General features: G+C 33.4%; 2 protein-coding genes across 6 annotated transcripts in view; both read left to right on the top strand.

Annotated features, from left to right (window-relative positions):
* LOC142222505 (uncharacterized) overlaps window positions 1-12,216 on the top strand; it is a 329,961-nt gene that overhangs the window by 210,437 nt on the left and 107,308 nt on the right. The window lies entirely within an intron of this gene.
* LOC142222496 (neprilysin-4-like) lies at window positions 7,738-9,978 on the top strand. The gene has a single exon (XM_075292661.1). It carries the CDS (start codon window positions 7,792-7,794, stop codon window positions 9,907-9,909), a length of 2,118 nt encoding a protein of 705 aa, XP_075148776.1. The 5' UTR covers window positions 7,738-7,791; the 3' UTR covers window positions 9,910-9,978.

The following is a 12,216-nucleotide window of genomic DNA, read 5'->3' as shown; positions in this document are numbered from 1 at the left end:
TTAAATCAATTTAGAGTTTCTTTCATTCCTTTTCATTTTATTTCATTTTATTTCATTTCATTTCATATTTTTTTTTTAATTTAATTTTCTTAATTTTAATTTTAATCTAATTTATGCTACAATATTGCATAAATTACAAAAATATCTTAAGTATCATCAACTGTTTTTCCAGTGTCCCAACTCTAAGATGACACTGGCAAATATTCGCGCAAAAAAAGTTCGAGGAGGGAATGGAAGAAGCAAACATCAACGAGTCAAACTGTCTAAAGGAAGAGAAAAATAAAACAAAACACCAACAAAAATTACAGACATTTGCATATTTCTACTAATCTTAAAATATGTTTATTTCTACGAGGTCCCATTCAAGCTTTACATTTCCTGCGTGCCGCACTCCCGTTCTGATGGTGATAAAACACTTTCCGACTTCTTTTTTCTTTTGATTTTTGTTTTCCTTTGGAAATTCTAAACGCATACGGTTGACGATGGCTGCAAAGGCCCGCATTTACTTAGAACGAAGAAACCGTTGAAGTTTATTTGCCAGTTTCTTGTTGGTGTTGTGGCGGATGACAGAGGAAAATAAGAGGGCGTAGGGAAGCAAAGGCTTCCATCTTTGTTGTATAGGACTACTATGTATATAATGGATGGATTTGAATTTACACACTCTCACATTTCAGCGAGAGTGCTATTGCTATTTATAGGTCTGTAGGTTTTTAATATAAATGGAAAAATTATTTAAATTTTAGCATGGCTTTAAAGGAATTTACGTTTCTATTTCTTGTTGAAATTATGCCATAGACAATTTATGGAGAGGCTGACAAGAATAATATCAAGGAATTCTTTGGTGTACTGCTGCTGCTGCTGCTGTTCCAATAGAACAGTAATTCTTGAATAGGTGATTTGCTTACCAGGAAGGATAAGTTGCAATATAAGCAACCATTGATGGAAGGCTATATCGTTAGAGTGTCATTTACTTCGAAATTAAATTTCCAACTATTGTCTGAAATTAGATATGAGTTTAGATGAAAACTGAACAATAAAATTAATTCCAACGGAATATAAAGTTGGTTTCAAAATCATTGTATTATTAGCTGCGATTTTCCCTAAATTGTTTAGGAAAATTAGAGTCATTTTTACAACTTTTCGACTAAGCAGTGGCGATTTTACAAGGAAAATGTTGGTATTTTGACCATTTTTGTCGAAATCAGAAAAACATATATATGGGAGATATATCTAAATCTGAACCGATCTCAACCAAATTTGGAACGCATAGCAACAATGCTAATTCTACTCTCTGTGCAAAATTTCAACTAAATCGGAGTTAAAAATTGGCCTCTGTGGTCATATGAGTGGAAATCGGGCGAAAGGTATATATGGGAGATATATCTAAATCTGAACCGATCTCAACCAAATTTGGCACGCATAGCTACAATGCTAATTCTCTTCCCTGTCCAAATTTCAACTAAATCGGAGCAAAAAATTGGCCTCTGTGGTCATATGAGTGAAAATCGGGCGAAAGCTATATATGGGAGATATATCTAAATCTGAACCGATTTCAACCAAATTTGGCACGCATAGCAACAATGCTAATTCTACTCTCTGTGCAAAATTTCAACTAAATCGGAGGAAAAAATTGGCCTCTGTGGTCATATGAGTGTAAATCGGGCGAAAGCTATATATGGGAGATATATCTAAATCTGAACCGATTTCAACTAAATTTGGCACGCATAGCTACAATGCTAATTCTATTCCCTGTGCAAAATTTCAACCAAATTGGAGTAAAACTCTGGCTTCTGGGACCGTATTAGTCCATATCGGGCGAAAGATATATATGGGAGCTATATCTAAATCTGAACCGATTTCAATAAAATTTTGCACATTTGACTATACTACCAATTGTACTCCCTGTGCAAAATTTAAACCAATTTGGGGTAATGCTCAGGCTTCTAGGGCCGTATAAGTGCATATCGATCGAAAGATATATATGGGAGCTAAAGGGTGATACGGTCAAAATTTGGTCTAGGGAAAACGCGTGTAAATCGGTGAAATCGTTTATTTTTTAAATCAAATTAAATTTCTTTTTCAAGTTCAATTAGTATAAAATTCAGGAAAAATATTCAGTTAGGCTTTCGTTTTTCCAAATCCGAATTGCCGGGCCTCACGCTTGACACCTGCCATCAGATTTTGTACAGCCACCTTGTCCACCTTCTTCGCCGCAGAAAGCCAGTTTACCATGAACTGCTGATCGTCCTTAGCAGTTTTTTTGCTCTTCCTTAGGTTCCGCTTGACAATAGCCCAGTATTTCTCAATTGGGCGGAGCTCTGGCGTGTTGAGAGGGTTCTTGTCCTTGGGAACCACCTACACGTTGTTGGCGGCGTACCACTCCATGGCCTTTTTACCGTAATGGCAAGATGCCAAATCTGGCCAAAACAGTACGGAACAACCGTGTTTCTTCAGGAAAGGCAGCAGACGTTTATTCAAACACTCTTTCACGTAAATTTCTTGGTTGACAGTCCCGGAATCTATGAAAATGCTGCTTTTCAAGCCACAGATACAGATGGCTTGCCAAACCAGATATTTCTTTGCGAACTTTGACAGTTTTATGAGCTTGAAAATATCTGCTACCTTTCCCCTTCCTTTTGCCGTATAAAACTCCTGTCCCGGAAGCTGCTTGTAGTCGGCTTTGACGTAGGTTTCGTCGTCCATTACCACGCAGTCAAACTTCGTCAACATCGTCGTGTACAGCCTCCAGGATCGCGCTTTGGCCGTCGTATTTTGTTTATCATCGCGATTTGGAGTCACTACCTTCTTGTAAGTCGATAGTCCGGCTCGTTTTTTGGCTCGATGCACGGTTGTAAACGATACACCCAGCTTATTTGCGGCATCTCGGAGAGAGTGGTTAGGGTTTCGCTTGAAACTACCGGCAACTCTCTTTGTCGTCTCAGCGGCTTCCGGTTTTCGATTTCCCCCCGATCCAGACTTCCTGGCTGTCGACAAACGTTCCCCAAACACTTTAATTACATTTGTAACGGTTGATTTGGCAACTTTTAGCGATTTTGCCAGCTTTGCGTGCGAGTAGCTCGGATTTTCGCGATGCGCGAGCACAATTTTGATACGCTGCTCTTCTTGCTTGGACGGCATTTTGACAACTGAAGAGTGACTTCCAAAATCAAAATAGGAGCAACATTCTACACACACACACCTTCACAATGAGGGGTGTTCAGGTTTTTTAAATGCAAAATTGAAAGAAATACGTCAAGTTTATATTGACCAAATTTTGACCGTATCACCCTTTATATCTAAATCTGAACCGATTTCTTCCAAAATCAATAGGGTTCTATTTTGACCCAAAACACATACTTGTGCCAAATTCGAAGTCGATTGGCCTTAAATTACTACCTAATCCCTTGGTTACAAAAATGTGTTCACGGACATGGCTATATCGACTCAGGAGCCCACCCTAAGCATTTTTGTCAAAGACACCATCTATCTCGTCTCCTTCTGGGTGTTGCAAACATATGCACTGACTTATAATACCCTGTTCCACAGTGTGGCGCAGGGTATAAAAATTGAATTAAAAGAACTTCCTGGGTAGTTAAAATAAAGAACATCATTGGAAGTGCATCTTCTGGAAGTGCTTTTAAAGTTGTGTCTTTGGAAGAACTTCCAAATTTTTTTGCTGGGTATATATAGCCTCCATATAAACCGATCCCCGACATTTGACTTCATCCGACCCGGTTGAAATTTGGTACGTGATTTAAGTATATCACATCTCCCGATAAACTGTTTTTTTTTTTTTTTTTTTTTTTTATACCCTAAACCACATAGTGGTTAGGGTATAATAACTTTGATCTGCGAAAAAATGTACCTACCTAGAAATGTGCATTTTATACGACCCCATAAAATATATACAGATCGACTCAGAATCACCTCCTGAGTCGGTCTAGCACTTAGTGTCCGTCCGTCGGGAGTTTTAAAAGTAGGTTTTTGTCGATTTTAAAAGAGCCGACTTTTTCCAAACCGATGAAACACATAACCGGTTCAAACGGTTTTCATAAAAACACGTATTTTTTTTTTTAATTTTGAGTTGTCAGAAAAAAATCAACGAAAACACTGATTAGAAAATTTATTAAAATTTGTACACATGTTTCATTAAGTAGGCAATTTTACAATAAAGATATAAAAATCGAAAGCGGGTTGTTGAGGCCTTGAAAACACCGGTTCACAGAAAATGGTATATTCACGAAGCCGAAAATCGGCATAAGCAGGTAAACCGGTCCACCGGTTTTGATAATTTTACTCAAGAGTGTTGGTGACATAAAATTAGTGAAACAGGTCTTAGTGCACCCTGAGAAGGAATATGATCACCTCAAATATGTTTCTCGAAAATTATGAATTTCGGCTACCATGTACAGTGAACAAAATTTTTTTGACAAAATTTTCTATAGAAGTAAGATTTTGACAAAACAATTTTATAGAAATAAAATTTTGACAAAAAATTCTTAAAAATAAAAATTTAACAAAAATTTCTTAGAAATAAAATTTTGACAAAATTTTTGTTAGCGCAATGAAAAGACGGACACGTTGATTCGGGTTGAATTCTTTATTAGAACTAAAAGTATCATCCTATGCAAAGTACAGAGTAAGCAGTGAATTACAATTAAACCAAAATTACAATAATGAATTACCGTTACTTGAGATAAAGAGTAAAAAAGATCAATTTGTATGAATGAGTTGAAATAGATAAATAGATGTAATATAAGACCAAAACAAAATTATGTTAATCCTAACAATTTTCTACAGAAATAAAATTTTGACACAATTTTCTATAGAAATAAAATTTTAACACAATTTTCTATAGAAATACAATTTTGACAAAATGTTCTATAGAAATAAAATGTTGACAAAAATTTAAATAGAAATAAAATTTTGACAAAATTTAAATAGAAATAAAATTTTGACAAAATTTGCTATAGAAATAAAATTTTGACAAAAATTTCTATAGAAATAAAATTTTTACAAAATTTCCTATAGAAATACAATTTTCACAAAATTTTCTATAGAAAAACATTTTTGACAAAATTTTCTAAAGAAATAAAATTCTGACAAAATTTTTTATAGAAATACAATTTTGACAAAATTTTCTATAGAAATAAAATTTTGAGTAAATTTTCTATAGAAATAAAATTTTGAGTAAATTTTCTATAGAAATACAATTTTGACAAAATTTTCTAATGAAATAAAATTTTGAAAAAAAATTCTATAGCAATCAAATTTTGACAACTTTTTATAGAAATTTTGATAAATTTTTCTATAGAAATAAAATGTTGACAAAAATTTCCATAGAAATAAAATGTTGACAAAAATTTCTAAAGAAATAAAAGTTTGACAAAATTCTCTATAGAAATAAAATTTTGGCAAAATTGTTTATAGAAATAAAATTTTGGAAAAAAATTCTATAGAAATAAAATTTTGAAAAAAAAATTTATAAAAATAAAATTTTGACAAAATTTTCTATAGAAATAAAATTTTGAAAAAAAAATTCTATAGAAATAAAATTTTGTCAAAATTTTCTATAGAAATAAAATTTTGACAAAATTTTATATAGAAATAAAATTTTAATGAAATTTTTTATAGAAATAAAATTTTGAAAAAAATTTCTATAGAAATAAAATTTTGAAAAAAATTTTCTATAGAAATAAAATTTTGACAAAATTTTCTAAAGAAATAAAATTTTGACAAAATTTTCTATAGAAATACAATTATGACAAAATTTTCTAATGAAATAAAATTTTGAAAAAAATTTCTTTAGCAATCAAATTTTCTATAGAAAATTGTGTCTAAATTGTATTTCTATAGAAATTTTTGTCAAAATTTATTTCTACAGAAAATTTTGTCAAAATTTTATTTCTATAGAAAATTTACACAAAATTTTATTTCTATAGAAAATTTACTCAAAATTTTATTTCGTTAGAAAATTGTGTCAAAATTTTATTTCTATAAAAAATTTTGTCAAAATTTTATTTCTATAGAAATTTTTGCCAAAATTTTATTTCATTAGAAAATTTTGTCAAAATTGTATTTCTATAAAATATTTTGTCAGAATTTTATTTCTATAGACAATTTTGTCAAAAAAATTTTTTTTTTTTAGAAAAATTTGTCAAAATTTTATTTCTATAGGAAATTTTGTCAAAATTTTATTTCTATAGAAAATTTTGTCAAAATTTTATTTCTGTAGAAATTTAATTTGAATTTAGAAACTTAATTTTGACAAAATTTTCTATAGAAATAAAATGTTGACAAAATTTGCTATAGAAATAAAATTTTGACAAAATTATCTGTAGAAAAAATTTTTTTGACAAAATTTTCTATAGAAATAAAATTCTGACAAAATTTTTTATAAAAATACAATTTTGACAAAATTTTCTATAGAAATAAAATTTTGACAAAATTTTCTATCGAACTCAAATGTTGACAAAAATTTCTATAGAAATAAAATGTTGTCAAAAATTTCTATAGAAATAAAATTTTGACAAAATTTTCTATAGAAATAAATTTTTGACAAAATTGTCTATAGAAATGAAATTCTGACAAAATTTTTTATTGAAATACAATTGTGACAAAATTTTCTAATGAAATAAAATTAAAAAAAAAAATTCTATAGCCATCAAATGTTGACAAAATTTTCTATAGAAATAAAATTTTGACAAAATGTTCTATAGAAATAATATTTTGACAAAATTTTCTATAGAAATAAAAATTTGAAGAAAAAAATTCTATAGAAATAAAATTTTGAATAAAAAATTTCTGTACAAATAGAATTTTGACAAAATTTTCTATAGAAATAAAATTTTGACAAAATTTTCTATAGAAATAAAATTTTGACAAAATTTTCCATAGAAATAAAATTTTGACAAAACTTTCTATAGAAATACAATGTTGACAACATTTTCTATAGAAATAAAGTTTTGACAAAAATTTCCATAGAAATAAAATTTTGACAAAATTTTCTATAGAAATAAAATTTTGACCAAATTTTCTACAGAAATAAAAGTTTGCAAAATAAGATTTTTTTGATTCGTAGATTTTTGGTAAAATTTTCTCCAAATGTTGGTAGATGTTTTGTGGCACAAGTGGCATCCGTGCATATGATGTGTTTTGGCGCCCGATTTGCCTGCAATTAGAAATGTAAATATGGCTGGTATTGATAAAGCCCAAAAGTGAGAGAACGATCGCCCGATTTGACTTCTTCTGCTTCTAAACTTTGGAATTTTTCTCAGTTTTGCCAGAAATTGGAAAACTGGAAGTATTTTAGGTTCATAATGAATTATATCTCATTTGGTTTACATCGGTATGTGTAGCCCCGTTCTCCCGATTTAACTTCTTTTTTTTTTGAGTGTATGAATAATTTTATAATATTTTCAATATTCTATATTACCGTGATGTAAAGTTCCCATATTTTTAGAAATTCCAGAGACAGGGCAACTCTAAAATTATCAACATTTTGATTTTTTTTTTTTTAATTACACATCTGTCTTGGCCATCGTCAATGCTAAATATAAAACCCACAGTGAGAACTTAAGAGAGTCATCTCAAGCTAGAGTTAAGAGAGAATCCTCATATGCAAAATAAATGCTAAACTAGAAACTGTATTAAAAAACAAAAAAAAAAAACAAAATGATGATAAGAAACCGATGGCGATAAGAAAACACTCTTCCGCCGGAGGCAAAACACTCCTACGAATCACAGTCTAGAAATAAAATACCAGTGACCCGGTTGTTTAATGAATGGAATATGCGTTTGCAAAACCCCATCATTAAAGTCAATGGTAAATTGAGCGCGTTTATATTATTCGTGCATATAATAAGTGCGACCACAGTTTGGTCATTTCCAAGGAATGACATATTTGAATCGCCCCATGGCAGGGAGTTGCTGCTACGAAGTAAAGCTGCCGATATTAAATCATGGATGGATAGTAGCCAAGATCCTTGCCATGATTTCTATCATTTTGCCTGTGGCAAATGGGAAAGGATAAATGCTGCCCAATTATTTGGTGCCTATACCACAGATAAATTTCATGATTTATCCAAAGGTTTGGAATATAAAATTCATCAATTATTGACGGAGAAGAAAAAGGGAGATGTGATTGAAGAAAAATTGAAAGATTTTTATCGATCGTGTATGAAGGCAAAGGATAATGATACCGTTTATCTAAATGCCCTAAAGGCAGTGTATCAGGAGTATGGAGAATTTTCCTATTTTAAACTGAAAACTGAGGATAATCCCACATCAACCATGTCGCCATTGAGAGATTTCAAATGGCCCGAGGTATTGGCGAAGATTTTGAAAATCTATGGAAAATCCATAATTTTGTCCATTGATGTTATGGAGGATTTAAAAAATACCAATCGCACTATGATCTATTTGGGACCTCCAACTTTCGATTTAACCCAAATGGCTACAAATATTTTGCATCGCTTACAGGAAGCCAAGATTTATAAGAATCTTAATAAATATCTGCAAATACCTTTGGAAGAAGCCAAGAAAATTGCCAAAAATTTAATAAAATTTGAAAAATCCCTTTCGCAAGGAGCCACAGATATGAGAGTTGGTAAAAGTTTGGGCGATCTGTTGACTGTGTACAATGTAAGCGATTTGAAAAAGAAATACGATCAACTTTTTAATGTGGAATTGTATTTAAAAGAGGCCTTAAACTCCACAGATCTGCCTGAGGAAATCTATGTTTATGATGAATCGTATTTGGAAAATTTAATGGAAATTCTCCCCAGTACAGATCCTGCGATTGTTGAGGATTACATACTATGGCTATTTTTGGATGAGTACTTCCTTAATGGCAAAGAGGAAAAGCCACAGCAATGGTGTACGGGAAAAGCTAAAAAATATTTTGGTAGATTTATAGATCATGCCATTTATCAGCAATATCGTTCGGAGCAGTATGAAAAAGAAATTTTCAATCTGTGGCAAGAGATAAAATCGGTATTTCGTGATTTCCTAACGGGTGATCGTTATCATTGGATCTCGAATAGTACCAGGGAACATGGCCTCAAGAAATTGGAACATATGAATTTATCCATTAATTCCTATGATAATGAGAATTTTGATTTGTATTTTCGGGATTTGCAAATAGATCCCTCTAACTATGTGGTCAATATTCAAGCTGCTCTAAAACGAGGTGAATCGTTACGTACCAATAAACTGGAAAAAGATCCCAATGGCATAGAAGATGACCAGGTTCTATCATATACTCCCGCCTATAATATATTTAGTAACACCATAAAAATTCCTGTAGCCCTATTGCAGCCATATCGTGTATGGGATCCCCTATATCCTCAAGCCATAAAATATGCCACTTTGGGTTTTCTTCTGGCCCATGAAATGATTCATGGTTTCGATGATGAAGGACGCAATTATGATGCCCATGGCAATACCAATAATTGGTGGGATGAAAAATCCACCTATGAATTTGAATCGAGTAGACGTTGCTTCCAAGCCCAATATCATAATTATACATATGCTGGTGATCTTTTACCCGATAGTATCTCACAAACGGAAAATATAGCCGATAATGCTGCTGTAAAAATTGCCTATACCGCCTATGTCCGTTGGCTAGATGAAGAGAAGAAGACAAATTATAAAATTGAAAGTGCAGACACCTTTGCCAATCTGGAATATAATAATCGTGAATTATTCTTCTTAAGTTATGCCCAACTTTGGTGTGAAGATATCCAGACTTTGTTTAAGAGTTTTCTGGCCATCAATGATGTCCATGCCCCATCGATGTATCGTGTCATCGGATCTTTGGCTAATTTTCATGATTTTTCATGGATTTTCAAATGTGATATGGATGCAAATAAGGCCATGAATCCTTCGGTTAAATGTGAATTGTATTAAATTTGGGGAGAAAAAATCGAAAAATCTTTTAAATAAATTTCTTTAAATTGGTATTAAAAAGGGTTCTAATATTTTGAGTTTTATTGGGGAATAAAATACACTGAAAAAAAACATAGGAGTTGTAATTATTAATACCGATGTTTCTTCTACAAAGTCAGAATTATTAATGGACTACAAAGAACGCAAAATTCCCACAGTTAAGCCCATCTCCTTAGGTGGTATTGAAATTCCCTTTAGTGAGTGTGTAAAATACCTTGGAGTTATATTGGACATGTGGCTACATTTTAAGCTTACGATCCATTACGTATTGCGCTGTGGCCTTTAGGTTAGGTTAGGTGGCAGCCCGATGTATCAGGCTCACTTCCACTATTCAATCCACATTGGTGAACTTCTCTCTTATCACTGAGTGCTGCCCGATTCCATGTTAAGTTCAATGACAAGCGACCTCCTTTTTATAGCCGAGTCCGAACGGCATTCCACATTGCGGTGAAACCACTTAGAGAAGTTTTGAAACCCTCAGAAATGTCACCAGCATTACTGAGGTGGGATAATCCACCGCTGAAAAACTTTTTGGTGTTCGGTCGAAGCAGGAATCGAACCCACGATCTTGTGTATGCAAGGCGGGCATGCTAACCATTGCACCACGGTGGCCCTTGATTATAGATGAGACACACGTCAGCTACGCTGCTATCAATCACTGATAGGTAGGAATAGAGGCAGCTGTACTTGCCTGATCTTAGTTGGACCAAAACTACCCTAATCTGCCATGGGAGGTCTCTTTCCTCCGGTGCTATTGGCGGTGTTCGGACTCCGAGAACAGGATTATCCTTGTAGCTCCTCACCGTATCAGATACAGTATCCTCATAAATCCTGTTCAGACCTACCTGATTTGGAGGCTCTATCTCGCTCTAGATAATGTAGATCAAGCCTTACATTCCTTGGTGGTGGGTGTCTATCAATAAGATGGTGGTTTTGATGATTACTGGGATAACAACCCAGAAGATACTGCTTGGACAACATATAATTCTGTCTACGCACTGGAACGATCTTGGTCTCCACATAAAGGTGATTCAGTGGTAGGCTTCAGACATCCTGTCGCGGTTCTATGGACAGCGTTCTGGCAGGTCTGTATTTTATTTCACTGCGTATCACTTGTTTGAGGTATCCATATTGGTGCTGCATAATTTACCACTAACCGGCCAATTGCTTTATACCCAGCAAAAAATATTTCAGCAGTAAAATTTAGTTGCGCTTATTGTTATACAATAAAGTAGGCAGTACATCCACACTGTATGTATCGGTGGCAATAAAGTAAACGAGTAATCAACCAGTTCATGCAGTATAGATGCACGAAAAGTAGTGCTGTTTTCCTTCATACCAATAAAAATATTGCTCACTTCTGTAGAAGTTGCTCTAAATCGGGACATCGCCCACAAAAATCAGCGAGGATTCGGTTGTTTTGTAAGCAGTTGGTACTGCCTCTCTCCCTTACAATCCTGCTGAAATAGTGCTCCATTTTTTGCTGGGTAGGTAGTCAACAAGCCCAGCAAAAAATACTTCAGCAGTAAGAGTTTAGTTGCGCTTACTAGTATGCAATAAAGTAGGCAGTCCATCCACACTGCATGTATCGGTGGCAATAACGTAAACGAGCAACCAAACAAGTTTATGATCATTCGTTTACGTTATTGCAACCAATTCATGCAGCAGAGATGCATGATAGGCAGTGCTGTTTTCATTCATAGCAAAAATGGGAAACACAAGATTATATATCACTTCTGAGCAATATTGCTATTGAAATGAGCAATTATATCAGCGCTATGTAGAAGCTGCAATAAATCGGGACATCACCCACAAAAATCAGCGCTGATTCGGTTGTTTTGTAAGCAGTTGGTACTGCCTCTCTCCCTTACAATCCTGCTGAGATAGTGCTTCATTTTTTGCTGGGAGGTTTCTTTGTCCGCAGACCAAATGCTGCCGGCAAGCGTCTTGATTACCTTGTTTTTACCGCAGAGTTTGTTACAAATTGCTGTGGCATGGGCAGACGACTTGAAAAGGCTATCGAATGTTACCCCGAGAATATTGGCATAATTTACGGTCGGAATTTTTCCGACATCGACTCTGACATTCAACTGCCTTCGTACTTCTGCCGTCCTTGTAGGGAATAGTGTGGCTGAAGATTTGAGGGAAGATATCCTCGAATTTCTTGCAGTGAAATAACTGGTAAAATCAACAAAGTAGATGATAAATCGATTGGAGATGTCATCAACAATGGATTCAGATACCAAGACTGTAAGTCGTCGAATAGAG

This window comes from Haematobia irritans, chromosome 1 (genome assembly GCF_050003625.1).
Source record: "Haematobia irritans isolate KBUSLIRL chromosome 1, ASM5000362v1, whole genome shotgun sequence".
NCBI lineage: Eukaryota > Metazoa > Arthropoda > Insecta > Diptera > Muscidae > Haematobia > Haematobia irritans.
This window is presented reverse-complemented; position numbering and strand designations above follow the sequence as displayed.